The sequence below is a fragment of the Gavia stellata genome, chromosome 2 (assembly GCF_030936135.1).
Source record: "Gavia stellata isolate bGavSte3 chromosome 2, bGavSte3.hap2, whole genome shotgun sequence".
Classification (NCBI taxonomy): domain Eukaryota; kingdom Metazoa; phylum Chordata; class Aves; order Gaviiformes; family Gaviidae; genus Gavia; species Gavia stellata.
The window spans coordinates 12881983-12903188 of NC_082595.1; the positions used below are offsets into that span (position 1 = coordinate 12881983).

The following is a 21206-nucleotide window of genomic DNA, read 5'->3' on the forward strand; positions in this document are numbered from 1 at the left end:
TCCATTTTTACCCTGATGAAACTAAAGAAACTGAAAATTCCCTCTCCCTGTTTTTGTACTGCTGACACCTCTTTGCTAATTTTCTCCTACAAAAAAGTCACTCAGATGGTCATTCTTACTTCTTTCAATTAGCGTTTAATAGAACTTGGTAATGAGAGTACATGATTCTATGGCTGTTTATAGCTTCTCCGGCAGTTCAGAGCAACCTCTGGAAAATTCACATGCCTCTACAGTGTTTTGTCATTTAAGTGCATGGGTAAACAGAATACAGGATATTCATACTCAGTCTGTCAAACAGGTTTTCTGAGTTGTGAATCAAAGTGTAAAAGGATTATGGTTATCCAGTCCAAGCACCTTAATCAGCGTTCTGTAATTGTAGATGCCTACTGAGTGAATGAACATACCGGTGTCAAAATCATAGTTAAAAGAGCTGAAAGTATTTTCTAGAGAAGTGGCAAACATAATCTGTGCATGAATGTGTTAATAAGCATTTAGAAAGGAAAATAAATACGGAGAAGCTAAAATGTTCTAGTTAACAATAGCAGGTAGCTGAGATTGACAGTGTTTCGTCTGGATGTCAAGAAGGATCTGGACCTAGAGAAGCAGCTCGTATGTCAACTCACACCAAACACATGTTCCCGTCACTGGTCTTTTCTTGCACAGATTTCTTTTAAGGCATAATTTACCTGAGAAAGTAAAAAGATTTTAGTAAATTGAATTGTGTTGCTATTTATTGCAACATCAGCTTATGCATTTGTTACACTGTTACATGTTAAATGCAAATAGACAAAATTTCTATTGTTTGAAACAGGAATTTATATAATGCTTCAAAAAGATTTCACAGCTGAGTCTGGACCTGAATCCAAGCTCCTGAAAGGCAAGAGGTGGAGCCAGACTCAGTTCTTCTAAGTATCTACAAGCAAGCAGCTTGAAAAACTGGCTGTGAGCTCCTGCATGCTGGGAGAGGCAGCTTGGTATAGTGTTCCTCTGTTGCTTTTAGGAACGTAATTAGAGGTTCAGGAATCTATTCTTTTGGCTTAGGACTTGGAGAAAACCCCGAAATGGAATGAGTAAGGTTGGAAAGATAGTGTTTACACTTGTGTATTTTCTGGGTCTTCCTAAAAATCATACTTACTTCTGGAGAGCAGAGAATATTAGCGTTAATGCATGCCTCTAGAAAAAAACATGCACAAAATAGTAGCATGTTTCCAGGTTATGAAGAAAAATTGCATGAATTCTGTAAGAGAAGTAGTAATCTAAATGATAGAAAGAATTTATGGAGTTAAATAGATGATTCGGTAGTAATTAAAAATGTCTGCTTTATGCTTAACTTTCTCCCCTAAACTTAGGCTAATACATTTTTACTTTACCAGTTAACATGTGCACCCAAAACAATAATAACCATCATCATCGTCAATTGCCCTGAGTTTGCACAGAAATTTATGTGAAGTATTGTCAGTATCACTCTTGTTGCTCAAGGTGGTATTGTCCCTAGCATCCTTTTGTTTCTTTTTTAATGGTCAAGAGTATGCAGAGGTTTATGCAAACCAGTGGTATTGTATGAGCAGCTGAGTTGTTATGGGCCTTGAAAAAATTGTGAACTAAGTACAGTAACCATTGTATTTTTTAGGAGTAAAACTATCATGAGACTCAAACTCAGTCTTGTCAAGATGATTTATTTTAGTTCTCCATCTGATAAACTTTATAATAGAGATATTACCTTCTGTTTCCTCGTGGAAATCTGGATTCTGTTTTGATCATTTTGTTTAACCGTATGGCTTAAACAGATTAAATTATATTTGCATTTGGATGTGTAATATTGTTGTAATTCTGCATCTTTGTTAACTATAAAGAAAACTTGTGTCTTATTAATAGTAATATGTATTTATTCACATATGGATTTTAATGTAGGTATTTAATGCATTCACATTTTAGTATTTGTGTATCAACTATACTTGAGTTTAATAAGATGCAAACATTGCAATTTCTTCAAACTACTTTAATTTTTAACAAATGTTTTTCAGCTCCCTTGGAAGTCGCTGACTAGCATCATTGAGTATTATTACATGTGGAAAACTACTGACAGATATGTGCAGCAGGTAATTTAATAGCTATTTCAGCATGAACCAGTCTGCCACGTTCTTAAAAAATGTGAACTTGTTAAAGCATAAAAATCTGTTTGTGTTCTTCAAAAGAAATATGGTGGGAGGCCTATGGTAATATTTTAGGCTATAGACCAGTGGTTTTGTGCTGTTCACAGGGTGCATTGTGAAATCCTCTGATGGCTACTGTACATCACATAGCTGTGAAGAGCTTTTTAAGCCATTTGTATTGTATGCTGGTTTGTAGCAATGTGATTTCTGGTTCTTACTGCAGTGTAGGATAAGAAGGAAAGGGGCTGCAGAGCAAATGCTTTAGGCTGTGAAGCTGTGCATGGGACTGAAGGAAGAGGAAAGATACATCGTGTTAACATAGCTGCTAATGTTATGTATCTTTTATTGATACTCCATGACAGAACATTACTTCAGCATTACTAGGATTTAAAAACAAAATTGAGAACATTCTGCACACAGTGGATGTGTTCATCCTTCTGATTGAATGTGCAGTAGTTTGGGTTGCTCTGGAGCAGAAACATGGTAAGATTGTATTGGGTACACTGGGATATTTTAAGCAGGTTTAGATGAAGATTCAATGTTACAGTGTTTTATATATTGCACACTTTATATATTTACTCCTTGACTTAGATGTATAAAATACTTTAAAATACTCCATTTTCATTTAAGATATAACATTTAAGTTCGTAGCTCCTTACTTGCTGCATAATTAGTAGCAAAGTTATGTACAGCATGTTGAAAATAAATTTTATGCTATAATGATTACAGCTATAGTGTTAGATGGATCTTTGGAATTGTTCCACATTTTTTTGCAGTGTGTCAGAAGGGTGATTGCTTTAGGTTGTCCTGGTTTATTTGAACGTGTTTCTACATCATCTTGTTAGGGTATGGAAAATAAGGGAAAAGTCTTTTACCACATAGTAGAGTCTTGGACTATCACTAGGACCTTTCTGTTCTATGAATAATACAAATAGAAAATAATATGCTGTGTATTAAAGCATGTTTTTCTGGGTTTGTTTCCATGTATTTCACTTTCAACACTTTTTTTGCACTATTAATCTTTATCCTAGAAAGGCATTGCTAGCAGAGATTTGCTGTGCTGTTAGTCAGCTCTTAAGGATTGGGCAACGGATGATCTTGAAGAATCGGATAAAAAGATTTTATTGATACTGAAAGCCATGGAATAAGGATAAATAGAAGTGCAAACTGACTTTTGTCAACATTCTTAGATTGCTCAGAGACTGATCTTGTTTCCTGTGAAATTTTTCTGAAATACTTGCTCTGGAGTGGTTGGCAAAAGACTGAGACTCCCTTTCTAAATTCTCTAGGGCCTCATTGTGATTCTGTTGCTACAATGATCAAGGTGTGTGATGGTGTTTTGAGTTTGTGTATCCTTTCGCAGGATTAGGTTTTTAGCATCACATACAAGAAAAAGACATAGTCTTTATGGTTATCTACAATTTCAATACTCATAAGTGCCTGTGTTTTACTTGTAACTAAATAAACTTAGAACATCCTAACTCAGAACATGGCAAAAAACCACGGGATTTAATGCCTTAGACATGTTCTTTCAAGGTCATGCATGATCATCAATAACAAAACCAGTGTAGGCCAAATACCTCATTTCTATCCTGGTTAACATTTCCATAATCCTTCCTCATGAGAGATCAGAACTTCTTCCTGCTCTTGTTTTGTTCTGGAATGGTGAAAATAATACAGTTCAGTAAAAACGATATCTGTAGGGATTTTTCCCCACCAGAACAAGCTGTGATCATTGAATGCATTTCAGGGAGAAAATATGTTCAGTAAGAAAGTGGCAATTTCAGAGTTATTCTTCTCTAAATGTCATGCTTGAGGGGTAAGGCACCTTGAGGGAATGGGAAGACAAAAAGGTAGATGTACCTACTTGAATCTTATGCATAAAATACAGCCTCTGAAATCTAGATCAGTGTGATCTAATATGAAAATTTGCTCTTTAATTATCTTTATTCCTTTGTGTAAATTGGCTGCATCGTGTCAGGCATAAGAAAGGTTTCCTTGTCATAATTGCTACTAAATGTTATTCTTGCCTGGTAGCTAAAGGTGGTGATTTAATGGCAGTGGAGACACTGCTGCCACCTTTCCTTCAGAGCATGTTCCCTTCACGTCAAGGTGAAGGGAAATCGATATGTTAAAGTTCTCCATCTGTGCTGAACCTGTCTAGCAAAATTAATTCAGGCCTTGGGTAATCATTCTTGGTGATATGGCACTTTTCATGACCACTAAATTATATAGTGTTTGAGGAAGGCCAGGTGGCTCATTCACTGAATGAAATATGTTCTCATTATTTGTGGTGTTCTTAAAAATCTGATTCAATGCAAAAAGACTTTTACTGAGACTTTGCAACAGAAAAAGGGAGAACATATGTTAGGATAACTAAATTGCTCTACTACAACAATATATTACATTTCCCTCTAACTTACTTATTTCCACTGTTGAAAATAGTTCTAACGTAGGGAAATGGTCATTTCTTGGGATATTTGTCAGTCAATGTTCATAACAGAAGTTCCTAAAAAGATACAACATTCAGTTTTGAGAGTAGTTGATTAAAAGTAGTAGAGCCTAGGTGAAAAGCTGGGTTAGTGTAGCTTGACGTCCCATACAATGCAGTCTGTAAGACTTCTTTGAAATAGTTACTGTTTAAGATCAGATGTAAATTTTATTTTTTTTTTTTTAGGAAAAGCATCAGCTCTCTTTGTTACATTTCTCCAGTGATTTATTACCCTTATTGTTACAAACTGGTGCTTTGTCTAATGTTTTCAATTTCAACTTCCAGCCTTTACAGTTTACCAGTTTTCATCCTCTAAATTTCAACAAGTAGAGGTTTCATCTCAGAAATTGCAACTATTTGTTGATAGTTTTGTTTCTGCATCCTTTCTCCTCTCTCGGTACTGGAAAGTTGATAGGTCAGTGTAAACTCAAGCTGTGACATTTTCTGTTGCTTTTAGAGAGCAATGTTAACCATAGTTTCACTGCATAAAAATAGGGCTTATACTGAAATGGCATTCTGTAAGTATTTTATAGAAGGCAGTATATCATTCACTTTAGTAAACAAAGGAGGAAAGCAATTGCTAAAATTGCATTCCTTACAACCCCCATGCCAGTATTAAAAGTATGCTAAAATTTAATTAATGTGTATAGTCACTTCTACAAATGCCTGTACATTTTGACAGTGCTTCAAGGCTACTTTCCTCATTTCTTTCCCGTTACTGTGGTTTTCTCTTTTGCTCTGATGATCTTGCTAGGTACACAGTGAGATTTATTCATTCTTTTTGTAGAATGGGACCAGTTTGTTATTAACCTCTGTGGAATGCATGATCTGCAGTCTTGCATGCTTTTTCAGTTTGAAAAGAAATTTTGTATTGTTGGGTATAATATGAAAAGGAAAAAGAGACAGTTGTGGAAAGCCCGTGGCCTGAAGCTGTTAAGTGGAAGGAGTTCACCGTGGAGAGCTCTTCTGCTGGGGCTGTGAAATGTTCTCAGATTAAAAACTAACAGTTTATGAGACTTGGAGCACGCTGCTGCTGTTCTTTCTCCTTGCTCTTATAAAAACTGACGTAAGGAGGCAGAGCATACTGTGTTTGCATTTCTGCTATGGGCCTGTTGAAGGTAGGTGCAGTGTTGCCAAGCCTGGTGCTGGGAAAAGACTGCAACTGCACCAGATGTATCAATGGAAGTCACTTCTGTAGCACCAAGCACAGCTAGGCATCTATGAACAGAAAAAAAACTTTAAAAAAAAAAAAATGTCCTATCTTGGAAATAAATGGAAAAGGGCTGTCATATTGCATAGGAATTAATTCGTAGTGGCATGGACTGCTTAGGAGTCTATTTGTCACAGATCGCTCCTCAAAGACGCAGTTTTTGTAAATGAGAGTTACGGTGATGGACGACACAGAGACAACTTTCTGAAATGGAAAAGAGCAGTGGTTTACACAAGGAGGCTTACTCAGGCTACTCGACCAGTAAAGCTGATTAACCCTGTAACTTACCTCACAACTCAGCCAAGAGACTCTCCGAGAAGAGTCTTTTGACGATACTTTTCTCAAGGTGGGAAATAACATCCTGGATTGTGAATCTTGCAAAGACTGGATATCAGAAAATAGGAGTATAGCAGAGAAGAGAATTGGCTGTTGTAGGAGAAATGGAGGACTGAGTTTTAAACACCTGATAAAGAAAGGGGGAATCTTGAGAGGTAGGGAGGTAGTGTTGATTGATTATTGCTGAATATCAGTGTACCCCCTTTTTTTTTCCTCCTCTGTAATAAAATTGACCTTGTTTCAACTCCTTTTCACCTTTCCTCCTCCCCCCCAAGTGAACAGAAGTAATGTCTTGAGTACAGGAAGAGCAGGGAAATAATCTCTTTTCCTTCATCTTTTACATACAGAGAAATGTTTCAGATAACCAGATAACTCTGTGTTTCTTGTGCCATTGCTGAAAAAATTGTCCTAGTTACTTGTATAATATATGGCAATAACTAAAACTTCTCAACATTTTAGAAGTTAGTAATACTATGTTGAGTGCAACATGTTTTGAGTTTGTTGCAAGTATGAAGAAAGTAATAATTTAGTAAATTCACAGGCTATCTTGATAGTGGTGCAGATGTCCTGCTGCTGCTTTGTTCCTGAGCTAGAGTTTTAATGGCACATAACGGCAATAGATGTTTAGTTATTTCTGTTAGTGGACTTCACTGTTCTACTTCCTTATACTGCTTATAAAATACTAGCCTCAGGCTTGACAGAGTACACAAGAAGTATTGAGTTACATGACAGATGAGGAACTCATCGAGTGCAATTTCACTCATTTATTTTCTGCTTATTCTGCAGTGAGGGTTAGCCACAATGTAGTACATGTTTATGTAGATACAATCTACGTACATTGTAATTGTTGTTTTGACAGTTTTGTTGTCATACGCGAGGCCTGTGAGTTTTACTGGGGAAGGCAGTATACTATAATTTCAAACTAATAATAAAAATACAGAACTCATTTTTCATGGCTTTCATCTTGTAGATTTCTACACTTCTTTTTGGAGGCTTCTGTGGAATCACAAAATAGAAATAATTTAAAGATGGATTGTGTGCAGTTTTATGAAATCTCGTACTTGAATATAATATTTTAATGTGTTAATTTTTCAACTAGAAACGTCTGAAAGCGGCTGAAGCAGAAAGTAAATTGAAACAAGTATACATCCCCACCTAGTGAGTATAATAATAAAGTATTTTTTTTAATAACGTACAGGTAAAATTGAAACAGTAACATGCATGATATTTTCTTAGTCATTTTTTTTTAGTAGTAACTTTCTTAGTATTTGTTATATACAAACAGAATATACAGAGATATAATCAGAAAATGCCACAAACTCTTGTTGTAAGTGAAACCTTTGTACTTAACTGAGCCTGTTGTCTTTGACCTGCAAACTGCCTGTTCTGGAACGGTGGGAAATTTTACAAAAGGTCATCAAGTGCTACATGGACTGCTCAAATGCAAAAAAGGCCTTATCATTAAAAAGTAGTTTTTCCAGAATAATTTTTTTCGAATCCCTGTAGCAAAACACTTCATATTTGTGTAAATGCAGTGTTTCAAAATAGAAGCAGTTGTTAATGTAGTTACATAAAATCAAATCAGATACTTCCCCATTACAGTTTTATCTTGTTGATACTGTCTGTTCTTCAGCTAGAGACAAGAGATGTTCTGGCTGTAAATTAAAGGTAGCACATAGCCCACAATCTTCTTTCTTTCAACAAGTCTTATTAATGAAATCTGTTTTCTTCTGAGGTGTTTTTAATCTGTTTTTTTAGATTTAAACCTGATGTTATATCTGCTTTTGTTAACATGTAGTTTACAGAAACAAGATACAATCTGTCTCTTTCATATTCATAATTTCCTCAAGATTATCAGAAGAGAAAGGATTACAGATGACATTCTTTTAAGCTTTCTGTGTGTATATTCAGTTTACATATATGTGAATTTCCCATTGTTATGAATGTTTGTGTAACAGAAGACTAGAATACCAAATGAAATACTTTGAAAACCCACTGTTGTCTTTTTGATGACTTGTATCAATTGCATACAATAGAGCTTCATTTCCATACTTCATACAGACTTTTCTCTCTTAAACAGATTTAATAATACAAACAGCAGACTGTTAAATTTAGTCTTCTAATCTCATCTTTGAAGAAATGTGAGTTTTGAAGCTCAAGTCTCTAATAAAATGACACCTTCTAAAAAAAGCTGAAAACTCTAGTATGAGTGTTCCCTAACCCTCTCAGGGAAGTGGCTGCTTTAGGAAAACTGTAAGATGCTCAGTCTTTACATAATGCTTTTTCAATTTAATTTCCTTGGTCCATGTGGACAATTCAGGACTTTTGCCAATATGTTCACAGTAGGCACTAGTTGTACTGGATGATAAAACCTGTTTTGAAATGTAGGGTTTTTTCCTTTTTTATCTGTCTATATCTTATCTTTTTTATCTGTCTTTTGCCTCTGTGTCAAGACAGAATCCATAATCAACAGTGAGAGGGTAGGACTTCTCAAGTCTTTGGTAACTGTGCAGTCTGGGGCACTCGTGGGCAAATGGATCGCTAACACTGTTTCAAGACTGATTTATTATATTTGAAATCTGAGTAGAATTGATTCTGAGAACTGAATACCTTTTTGAACTTGATCATAAGATATTTCCTGTAAAAGCAAGGTTCTGCCCTCAATAACCAGAGAGTCCCTTTCAATTCATGACTTCTCTGGAAGGTAACTAAGCAACAGATTGTGATGTGGGAGACTTGTTCATCTCTCAGTCCCTGCTTTTGTACCTTGAGCCCAAGGTACTTCTCTTGAAGGTACTTGGTAAAGAGTGTCTGGAAATTGTAAGGGAATCTCTCACTGGATAGTGAAAAAGGAGAAGACAGGAGACAGACTTGCTGGCAGTTGGAGTAGAGACTTGATACAGTGAAGGTTTCTTCAGTCAGTCATTTTAACTAATCTTGGATATATTTTATGCTACCTAAAGTAATGAATAATCATCTTAGGAATCAATGTATACAGCCTTGCATTGTATTGTGAGTATAGTTCGTCAAAGCAGTAACTAACATGCACAAAATTGGAGCTTTGAAAATACAGCACTTAACCTAGTGAGGAGTGTATTAAAGTGAGGAGTATATTAATTCTCTCTGAATTAACTGACCTTAAAGTCAGTGAAGTATTAGTAGGTAAAATAATCATCTTAATAATATAATAATATAACAAAACAAATAATCCGAGAACATTTCTTCAGCCTTCTCAGAGTGTGAAAGGAGTTTAGGACCCAACCCAGACACAACAGCCTGATGTATGGGTGAGCTTTGCCAGGGTTATAGGACATGCGCATTTACTGCAGTTGTTGGGGAAGTATGTAGTTCTGCTTGAGATACGAGGCAGCAGGCCCTCTTCTAGGGTGGACAACACTACTCTTACTTGTTGTACTTCACCCAAAGCCCAGCCTCACCTTGTAAAGCTTCATCTGTTGACTGGAGTCCCTTTCTTAATTTCTGTGCTGTGTCAGGCTTATGTTAATGCATGAACCTGAGACTTGGTCTTCTACTAGCTTGCCAAGTAGCTTAGACCATGTGAGGGCATTTTACAAAGATCTGTAAATTTGAGTATCAAAGCAGCTGTTTACATAGCAAGTCTCTTACAGTGCTGAAAATACTAGAGGAGTATAAAAATTAGTCTTGTTGTTTAGAGCAGTTTTTACAGATGTTGTCACCACACATCAGAGTTCCAGAATTATATTGGGTTTTTTCATGTTGACTAACTGGTTTGTAAAATTTTTTTTTTTTTTTTAATTTCATTTTAAGCAATAAACCAAATCCCAATCAAATATCCAGCAACAATGGGAAACCTGCTGCAGTCAATGGAGCAATGGGAGCCTCTTACCAGGCACAGGCCTCACTAATAGGTCGGGCTTGTGAAAGTTGCTATAGTAAGTAAATTTTTTTAAATAAATAATAATAATTTTCATAAAAATAATAATATTTTTAACCTTAATATGCACCTTTAAAAAACCAAATATATGTACTTTTGTTTGCGTGCTATAAATAGAGGATAATTTTCAATGAATTGTGTGGCAGAAATAACTTAAGTTAGAGCTGGCTTCAACATGTTGATCAAATGTCAATATTCGAATCTCCTTTATGAATTTTTTTTTAACAACTCGGAAAGTACAGAAAGATAGTGTAGTGTAATATGATGGCACTGATATGTTTTTTCCTTTACCTTAAGAATACTAGATTCAAATTTATTTTTGGTTCTCCTGTAAGGTTGCTGGGTGTTTTGAGTTGTTTGGGGTTTCCCTCCCCCTTCTATTGTTGTGGTTCGGGGGGAGGTGTTGGTTTTTCCCTAGTATTTTGTGTGGTTCTGGTGGTCCCTGGTGGACTTCTTGAAATAGCAGCTTTTGACATAGGTTATATGAGAGAAGATGTAATAAAATCCAAAACTGGAAAGAACAGAAAAGGCCTACCATATAAGAGTTCCTTACTTATCATTGCTATGACTCCCTGTGTCTTAAACACCAATTAAATTAAAATCATATTCTGTATATAGAAAGTTCCCGTTATATATTTCATTGTTTTTCAAGTAATTTTTTAAAGAACAGTTTTCTTGTGAAAGATTACGAAAAGAAAAGAAAAAAGGTTAACTTAGTGTTTCCTGCTAAGTCTCCACATGCACAAGATAAAGGTACACGTGCATCTCCAAGGTCAGTGGGAGAAGTGCTTGTTCTTTTCTTATATTGATCTTGACTTATAAGTACTCACTTTGCATGACTTGGGGAAAAAAACCATATCTTTAGTATTAGTAATTCTAGTAAGTAGCAAGCAACTTAATAAACCTGTCTTCAAGGTAAGATTAGAAATAGTGGAGGGTTTTATAGGGTTTTGCTTGTTGTTTGTTTTTTTCTGTTGGGGGGGGGATTTTTTTTTTGTTTTGGTTGGTTGGGTTTTGGGGTTTTTTTTTGTAGTCCCCTGGAAGAAAATCTCTCCTTGGGAATACAAAGTCCCTCATTTGAAATTGATTAGGGAAGTATTTTGAAATTTCCATTTGGAGTTGACTTTAGGGGTGCTTTTTTAAAAAATAAACTAAAAATCCAAGTTCTTATTTTCCCCATGTGAAATGTATTAAATATTTTTCTGTATGATGCTCTTAAGGAATGCCATCTATTACAGCATTTGGATTTATTATATTGAATGTAGCATGCACCAGATTACATGTGCTGTTTTTTCCTCCTTAGCTCCTCAGTCTCACCAGTGGTATTCTTGGGGTCCTCCTAATATGCAATGTAGATTGTGTGCATCTTGCTGGATTTATTGGAAGAAATACGGTGGCCTGAAAATGCCCACACAGACAGATGAAGATAAACTGTCTTCCAGCCAACCTACAGAGGTAGGATTGTGTAGATAAAGTTTCCTAAAATGAAGTGTGATGCTTTCACAAGACTGCTGTAATTTGAGTATTTAATGAATGTATTTTTATGTATGTGTTCAACTTTAGTGTTACAAAACTTACTAATCCTTTTCCTGTCTTAAGTTGAACTGAGCAGTGTGCAGGTCATGCCATGTCTTTATATGGCCAAGTCTTAGATAAACGAACATCCACTTCATGCATTTTTGGTGGACAAATGTCATCTTGTCGGTCAAATAGTGTGTTAGCTATAATATGACTATACTGTATCTCATACAGAATGGCATTATATATCCGCTCACAATAGAGCTGTCTACTGTGTTATGCAGCTTCTTGCATAAGCCCCAGTTTTTTTGTGTAGTGCTTATATATATTATTTGATTAACCATGTGATTTTATTCAAATGGTGAATTTTTTTTAATGCTGTAATTCAGATGTACATGTTACGATTTTTTTTGTTTTGTTTTATGTTTGTAGGAATCCCATGTTAGAACTCATATGTCCCGGCAGGCCACACAGGGAACTCCAGTTCGTAACACTGGAAGTCCAAAGTCAGCAGTGAAAACTCGTCAAGCTTTCTTTCTTCACACAACGTGTTGGACAAAACTGGCTCGTCAGGTCTGCAAAAATACCCTCCGGCTGCGGCAGGCAGCAAGACGTCCCTTTGTCCCTATTAACTGTGCTGCCATTAAGGCAGAATGTAAGACGTTTTTTTAATTCTTAGTTCTGTGTGCTGTGCCTCCCACCCATTTTTGTCTTTTAATTTTATTTTCTTTTTCAATAAACATTTCTTGTCTATACGCTTTTGCTTTTCTTTTTTTCATTTGTCCAGCATATCACCAACACATTGGATAAAGTCTGGCTGCCTTGAACAGATTTCAGTCTGGGGGAACATTTCAGTGAATTAAAAGGGGAGAGCTATTACCTCATTCACTTAGGAAAAAATGGTCATTAAAAAAAAATCAGGAGCAGGGAGGCAAAATCAATGCCGTGACAAAAAATATGCTTCCTACTAGGCAGTGTGAAAGAAGTTCGCTTTTATATTGTTCATGTATTCTTTTGCTGAACAGAAAGTATAGATCTGTACATGTTTTACTTTTTCTCAGTGGCGTTGGTCAAGGAATAAGGAGCTGAGGATTTGTAAGACTTTAAATCTGGCGTATAATACAGACCTCTATTACTGTGGTGATCAGATGGTGCTCGTTGCATCATTTTTTTGGTCTGTTCCAGTTTAGTTTTCAATAAAATTCTACATTATGCTTGTTCTTTTTATAGCCAAAATATAAAGAACGGATAAATTCACTAGTAGTACGACAAAGGGATCTGGACAGGCTGGTTTCATGGGCCGAGGCCAATTGTATGAGGTTCAACAAGGCCAAGTGACAGGTCACGCACTTGGGTCACAACAACCCCATGCAACGCTACAGGCTTGGGGACGAGTGGCTGGTAAGCTCCCCTGCAGAAAAAGACCTGTTGGTCGACAGCCGGCTGAATATGAGCTGGCAGCGTGCCCAGGTGGCCAAGAAGGCCAACGGCATCCTGGCCTGTATCAGAAACAGTGTGGCCAGCAGGAGCAGGGAGGTGATCGTGCCCCTGTACTCGGTGCTGGTGAGGCTGCACCTCGAATCCTGTGTTCAGTTTTGGGCCCCTCACTACAAGAAAGACATTGAGGTGCTGGAGCGTGTCCAGAGAAGGGCGACGAAGCTGGTGAGGGGTCTGGAACACAAGTCTGATGAGGAGCGGCTGAGGGAACTGGGGTTGTTCAGTCTGGAGAAGAGGAGGCTGAGGGGAGACCTCATCGCTCTCTACAATTACCTGAGAGGGGGTTGCAGAGAGGTGGGTGTTGGTCTCTTCTCCCAAGTGACTAGTGACAGGACTAGAGGAAATGGCCTCAAGTTGCGCCAGGGGAGGTTCAGGCTGGATATTAGGAAAAATTTCTTTGCACTGGAACGGGCTGCCCAGGGAGGTGGTGGAGTCACCCTCCCTGGAGGTGTTCAAGGAACATGTGGACGAGGCATTGTGGGACATGGTTTAGTGGGCATGGTGGTGTTGGATTGATGGTTGGACTTGATGATCTTACAGGTCTTTTCCAACCTTAGTGATTCTGTGATTCCGAGTTGTTGTAGAGAGCAACAGTAAGACACTGCGCATACGTGTCTGTAAGTTCTACTGCAAAGTCATTGAATAGTTCAGCAGGTTTTAGATCTGCGCTGAGCCTGTTGTTTTCTTGCTCACGCTGTTTGGTTATGTTTCCTAGTCTTCCATAGAGGCAGTTCTCAAGGCAGATGGTTGGTATTCCAAGATGAGCCATGCTGGCTCATCGTACTGTCAATTGTATTAGAATTGAAGAAACCTTTTTACAGTATTAGATGTTGGGTTTATAACCATGTTTACTAGATTAATGTTAAATGTTTTCCCAGCATATTTAACTGGGATGCTGATGATGTCAGTGTTAATTGTAAGAAATTTACTCCATAGAGGCTTAAAATCTGGTTTTGAGTAATTATTTTCCCCTTATGTACTTCAGTACCAGCCATTCTTCACATGCAAAGTCTGCACCTACTTCTGCAGTCATCCAGAACTTGGTGAATATTTCTGTTCATTGTCCTTGTCTTATTTGGCCATTTTCTTTCTTCTTTTAAAGCTAAGCAAGTCGGGAGCAACTTTCAGATTTAAGGAAAACGTATGTCCACTGTGTGGATAAAATGGATTGTACTTTCATGGAAGAAGTGTGTCTAAGGCTGGACTAGGATTGTATTTTTAATCCTTAATACGAAATAACAGTTATTTTCCGAGAGGAAAGCATGTACTTTTTAATTTATGTAATTGGCACTGATTTGTGCTGAATCATGGAGAAAAATTAATTGTAGAAGTTCACTTGAATCCTTTTATCCATATCCGTATTTCTTTTCACTCACTGCAGTAAGTCAGTTCGAAAGAAGATGAAGCTTTTGTTTAAGGAAGAAAAAAAAAAAAGAAAAAATGTTTCATCCAGCTGTCAATCATCATACTAGAACAAGTGTTATATACACAGTTCATCTTTAAAACAAAGGAATGAAAAGCTGAGCTTTTCAGCAGGAAATAGTCATTCCTGTATCAAACTGGCAGTGCCATGAGTGCTTCCTCTTTGTTCCTTTGAATGAAAAAATGCCATATCAGATTAACATCAAGAGCAGAAAGATTTTTTTTTTTCCTATAGTGTCTGTCTTTCATTATTCTTTTTACTTAAAGCAAATTTTGGACCTTGCAATTTTGTTTTTTTAAATGCTGATGCTTCCCTAACATAGATGGGGGAAAAAAAAAAGTCACAGTTGTCAGTGCTTTTTGAACACGACATTCAAATTATTTTATAATAATGGAAACCAGTTTATACCTCATTTAATTAATTTAACTCATGTTTCTCTGTATGTACACACACATATATACATACACATGCACATACTCTGTTTCTGGCAGCATCTCTCTGTGTGGAATAGTACAATGCTCTTACCTGCATTGTCATTGTCATATTCTTACTCTAGTAAAGCCTAGTAAGTAAGTAAATAAAAAAATTGTTTTCTACTTTTGTTCCTGTACTTATATCTGGTGACCTGTGTTCGGTGCACTCTGTAGATTTTGATGTTGTAACTAAATAGGCTCTCTCTTCCTGAATGACTTGAATCCTTTTCTAAGGATAGCTTGATGGAAGTAATTTTTTTTTTTTTTAATTTTTAAATGAGATATTTCATTAACAGTAATGATTTCATATGTTGAATACCACTGAGTAATTACAATATTGAATGCACGTCCATGTTGGCGTTACAAAAGTTACAGTCATGCTTAGATAATAACCTGGCCAGGGTAACAGGTCAGCCATGGTGTGATACGGCACGAGATGGTTACGACGTCCAAGAACTGATTTGGAATTTGTTTTCCATGTTGGTGTGCCGAGACTTGAATCTAATGACTGTTCAGATGCTTTGTCAGACTCACCTGATTCTGTGTGTGTGCTAAATCAGTGCTTGAAAATGTTAACTGCGATTCACAACTATATTGCAGTAGGCACCATACCAACACTCAGAAACCATAATGTCTACAGACAGAAGTATGGTAGGGCACTTACACCAGCAGCGTACCAGGTTTTATGCCTTCTTAGTCACATGCAATTTGTTGAATTTGTTGTAAATGAAACTAACTCCCAGTTCTGAGAAAGAAAGTCTGAAAAAGCCAGTCAGAGCTTGCTTATAAAATAAATTGATTTTTGCAGTCCACCTGAACTCATCTGCAGATACTTCCTTTGTCTTCAAGGGGCATGGAAGCCTCTGAGGATGCTAATCTCAGGCCCAACCATCTTTTACGTGAAACCGGTTTTCAGACAGTGCATTTTTTTTTTTATTACTTTAATTCCACCCACATCATCTCCTTTGGCCCATAACTTCCACTGACAGAAAACAAGGTCCTATTCTATGTTTATCATTCCTTTAATTAGTGCAGAGAATTAGATTTTTCTCATTAGTGAACCATATAGCATGACCCTTGCTCAGATGCCAGCAGGAGGTAGTGGAGACGATGCATTTACATCCCAGTTCAACCTAGGGATGGTCACCAGAAGGTTGAGAAGGCATGGCATCTCCTGCTAGGAGCACAACCCATCATGGAAATCTCAAACTGTGTTCTGCCTGAAGAGAATAGACTTGCTGTAGTTGTTGACAATAAACTTGTCTGATGGATTTTCAGCAATAATGAGAACTGGCAAACTGTTGCATTAAGAGGAAATGTCCATACTCTAAATCAGGAAAAATACCTTCTTTTTAGTTTGAATATATTAGATAGGGTTTTTAGAAAGTTAAGCAAAACTATCCTGTCTGTGGAAGGTCTCTTAATTAGAGGAAACCAAACTGGGCATTCATCTCCAGACAGTCACTGACAAGATTGGATCTGTCTCCAGCTTACAAGCATGTTGATAATACGCATGGCAGTGAGCCATGCACCTGTGAACCTAATTACTTCAGCACAGGAAGATTTTGATGGATTTTTTTTTTCCCTGCTCAGATATAGTTTTATCAATATAACTATATGCATTAATTACAGGAATTTAAATTTGGGTAACTACACTCTGTCTATCTAGACATGATTGTCAAAATGGTTTCAGTGGATGGTAATGTATTATCTATGTAACATATAATTATCTGGAAATGGGTATACTGTTCATGATCAAAACTTAACATATCTTTAAATCTGCGGATTCAATAACAATTTTGGTACACAGTACTCACTTGTTACGATCTGGTTTGATAAAGACAAGCGAAAACTAAGTAGAATATGGAAAATGTTATTGATTTGTCTTTGTAAGCATACAGCCTATGTTTTACTGACATAAAACTACCCATTTGTCTGAAGTGAGTAACATTTATGGATATTGGTTCACAAACAATGTGTTTACATCCTTGATTTTAATAGCTACGGAAGATCTTTGTTACCTTTGAATGCAATTTGTGCCAGATTTTAGTAGCCAGTAAAATAATTAAAAGAACATACTATTTTTTTCCCAAGAGTTTCCAAGAAGAATACAATTCTTCTTAGAGCACAGTACATTCATTAGATAATCTGAATCTTAATAGAGGTATGATGGAATGTCAAAGAGAAATGGCTCCCCAATGAGACTCTCTCTAAGCTTAAGAGACCTACAAATCTAGTTTAGAAAAAGCAAATCATTAAAAACCCCTTTGAAATCTAAAAGAATAAGCCTCATTCGCTATCATCTTCTCCACAGCATTCCTGATTTCGTTGACCTCTGTAATACCCACAATAGTGATCACTTTTACAGGTTAAGAACTTGGTCTGTTTAAAACCTCATAAAGAATCCATTTCACGCTGTGGTTCGTAATGTTGTTCCCTGGAGTTTTTCTAATTGTACTGTATCCTCTTTAGGGTTATGGTGCCCTAAATTGCATGCACTTCAAGATAGACGTTTCCCATCAGTTTGGAGAGAGTCACATGTTTTCTATTTTCCTATCATCATAATTTCTAATATTCTGACTTCAATTTCTTTTTAAGTGACCACTCTTCAGGATTGTCTAGATATTTTTAGAACACTGTTGACTCTGACTCCATGAATTCTCTTCTGCATGGTGGCGGTGTAGGTCCCATCATTACATCTGTATGTTAGTCATTTTATCCCCTAAGAATTAATTTACATTTATTGCTTGATGCTGCTGATACCCTTTGCAATCAGTTTTAGCTTTGATTATGCTCAGTAATTTCTTACCAGGAAACTTTAACTCTCTGATGGCCTCTTTTCCTGATCTTTTATATGTTGGAACAGCACAGATCCTTCAGGGATTACATAGACAATTAATTGTAATCAGGTGCTAATCCCTGAAAAAAACTTCACTTTTACCCGGTAACAGCTGGACAGCTACAGCCTTTGGTGACCCAGTTTGTTAAAAGCTAAGTGAAATGCCAGGTTGGATGCCAGATCAGCTGCATGTGTACATGTCACGATTCCTTCAGAGGATCCTGGCAGACCTGTGACACTTGCAATCACTCGTTTACAGGACGTGTGGGTAGGGGGGCACCTCTGGAGGTCTCTAATCCCACCGCTGCACAAAGTTCAAGGGATCAGGGCCTTCTGTCCAGATGACATTTGTGCATCTGCAAGGATGGAGACTCCACGGCTTCTCTAGGCACCTGTTCCAGTGTTTGATCAACCCCACAGGAAATAATCTTTTCCTTACATCTAACAAGAATTTCCCATCTCCCAGCTTGTGTCTGTTGCCACAGACAGCAAGAGTATGTTGTCCTATCCCTTCATACCTCTGGCTTGGTCTTCTCTGTGCTCTGCCACTAGGTAGTTACAAGTGGCAATCGGGTCTCTCCTTGGCCTTTTCATCTCAAGGCTGAGCAGACCCAGTTCCCTCAGACTCCCCGTGTACATCCTATACTCAGACCCCAAACCAGACTCTCCAATAGCTGGACTTCCTCCAGTATGTTCCTATTTCATTTATAGTGGGGAACCCAGGACTCGACACAACATCTGGACGTGGTTTCTCGAGGGCTGAGGGGAAGGGTTACCTCCCTCGCCCTGCGGGCTGCCCTTGGACCAGTAAGGCCCAGTATGCGGTCGTCCTTGTTGCAAGGACACACCACCGAACAATGTGAACACATTAAATGTGTTTTCCCTTTACAAGGTCTTTGTTGGCTCCCTTGATGTTTCTGTATTTAACTGTGTGTCTCTATTAATAGTTCAACCCTTTTGCCGGTCTGCAGACCTGCTTACTGAAGAATGTTATCACATTTGCTATGGTTTTGAACCAAGACCAGTTTAAGCATTAGTTAACACCGGTGGTGTACGTGCTCAGTAGTTTCTGTTTGGATGAATCCCACCTGGTCCTGGTAACTTGTTTTTATTCATTAACCAGTTTGTTTTGAAATGTTTCCTATGGACACTTTGATGTGACACAGTTGTCACACTTTTCTCATAAAAGGGTTTTGGAAGTGAGCTTGTTTAAGTTCTTCTGCAGTGAAAATTGCTGCAAAGAATTCATTCAGCTTTTCTGCTATGCCTTTATCTTTCTTCTACTTTTTCCTCACACTCTGATCATGTTCTATTGCTACAGGCACTAGCACACTTTCTGCTTTTGATATGTTTAAAAATATATACTATCAAACGTAATACTCCAATTCTTTTTTTTTTTTAATACATTTTTATTTCTCATAGCTTCCACTATTTCACTGATCTTACTAATATTTTTAGTGTTCCTGTGGAAGCCCGTATTTGATTTTAGGACCTTTTTTTAATTTTGTTTTTGACAACTTCCTACCTAAATTTTATTCTGTGGTGTTACACTTGAGAGTGATGCACAGTCTAACTGTGTTTTTCTGTATGTAGTGCATAAAGATTATGAACTTTATTACACTTTTTATGGGAGTACCATATTGTGGATTAAAGTTTGCTGCTGTTAAACATAGTTAACTGTTTCAATAGATAGATGTGCTTTGGAATACTCCTTCAAGCATGGAAATTGTGCTCTCTTTGCAGTCTGTATTCTCAGTCAGCATATTAATATCTCACCATGATTCAATGACTTTTTTTACAGTGAAGATATGTAGATGGAAAATTTTCTTGCTAATTACTTCTTAGGTGATGCTTCGCTGTTCCCAAAGTAACTGTAAAATACTTACTGTGTAGTCTGTGCTTATTTTACGAAGGGACACAGTGCAGACACATCATTCTGCTCTGTCATTTAAAATATTTCAAGTGTTGTGGAATATTAAAAATACTCCAGGCACCAGGTTCAGTGCAATTTTTTTCACCAAGAACAGCGTATTTTGTTACTAAGATAAAATAATAAAGTACTTTGTGTACTCAGCATTAGGGCTGTGGAACCTTCGGGCTGTCCAGATACCAGCTAGTGTTTCCAGAATTTCAAGTAGATTCCTTAATATATTGAAATAAGTTGTGCATTGTCTGCTGCATTGAAAACATCTATGAACATACTGAAATACTTATTTCAGTCATTGCTGTGCTTTCGTGACCTACATGGTTTTTGCACAGCGCTAGATAGAATATATAAAGAGATTGTAAGTTGTGTACATATCCATATATGTACACATAAATTGTGTATATAGTGTCTTATCCTCTTCGTGTGACTATGTGCTCCATCTCGTGTGCTGGAATGAAGCTAATAGGAACATTGTGGTAAAACACAGGGTGGAGACAAAGTGGAATTACCATTATTATAATCTATTTATAATATTTAGGTCCTGTAAAGGTTGTTAGAAAATGCATATCTGCATGTGCATATGTGAAACCTATGCAAAGAAAGGTGTACATGTAGGTGTGTATACGTGGGCAGTAATTCCATGCAAGAGAATTCTAGATGTATACAATCAACATATGAATGCAGTTTTGTACAAAACAGAATACCTGTGTTCTAGGGATACTGGAAGCCCTGTATGGGGATTACTTATGCGCTTTTGGAAGACAGATAACCCAGTCATTCTGATTAATTAAAAAAAAAAAAAGATAGTATAGTTCCGGTAACCTTGAAACTATTTACTGAAGCCTAGTGCCTTGTGAATTTTTGCCTTAGGTTGATCGACTCCACTGTCTAAGCGTGAACCTCTTCATAGTAACACTTCTCTGTTTGGGGCATTTAGACAGATTCTCTGCTTGTGTATTCACAGTGCCTTTAAAGGTGTGAGTTCATAGTTGTAGCATCAAATTTAAGTTACTGAACTGGTTATTTTCATTTACTTTGCATGAAGTTACGATCTTTGAGACCTTTGAGCTCTGTCGTACTTGGTTACAACTGACCACTTTGTTAAAAAGTTTATAGTAAAGGGGTTTTTTTGCTTGTTTTTCTTTTTAAGCTTCATCTTGCCATGATAGCCCCCATGTTCTGTTTTACTTATTAAGAATTATGTGAATCACCGTACCATGTGAGTAAGACATGACATAAATCAGTAGTCCCAACTTTAAATCCTTCTTACCTCTGTTTTACCCGATTTAGAGCCAGACAAGCTTGTAGAAAACAATGAAGAATTCAATGTAAATTATTTTTAATCGCCAGAGCTGCTTTTATTTTAGTACTCATGTTTTCATCTGTGTTTCATTTCCTAGCTGACCGTCTCCAAAAAGACTTT

General features: G+C 37.0%; 1 protein-coding gene across 2 annotated transcripts in view; it reads left to right on the forward strand.

The window, feature by feature from the left end:
* The window catches only part of MTA3 (metastasis associated 1 family member 3), a 138466-nt gene that overhangs the window by 73370 nt on the left and 43890 nt on the right, over positions 1-21206 (forward strand). The window contains exons 10-14 of one of the 2 annotated variants that reach the window (XM_059829796.1): positions 2025-2099; positions 7290-7348; positions 9980-10104; positions 11410-11561; positions 12057-12279. In XM_059829796.1, coding sequence (XP_059685779.1) covers positions 2025-2099; positions 7290-7348; positions 9980-10104; positions 11410-11561; positions 12057-12279 — 634 coding nt within the window. Of the gene's footprint in view, positions 1-2024; positions 2100-7289; positions 7349-9979; positions 10105-11409; positions 11562-12056; positions 12298-21206 lie in introns of those variants that run through there. The other variant, XM_059829804.1, reaches the window with a different exon arrangement.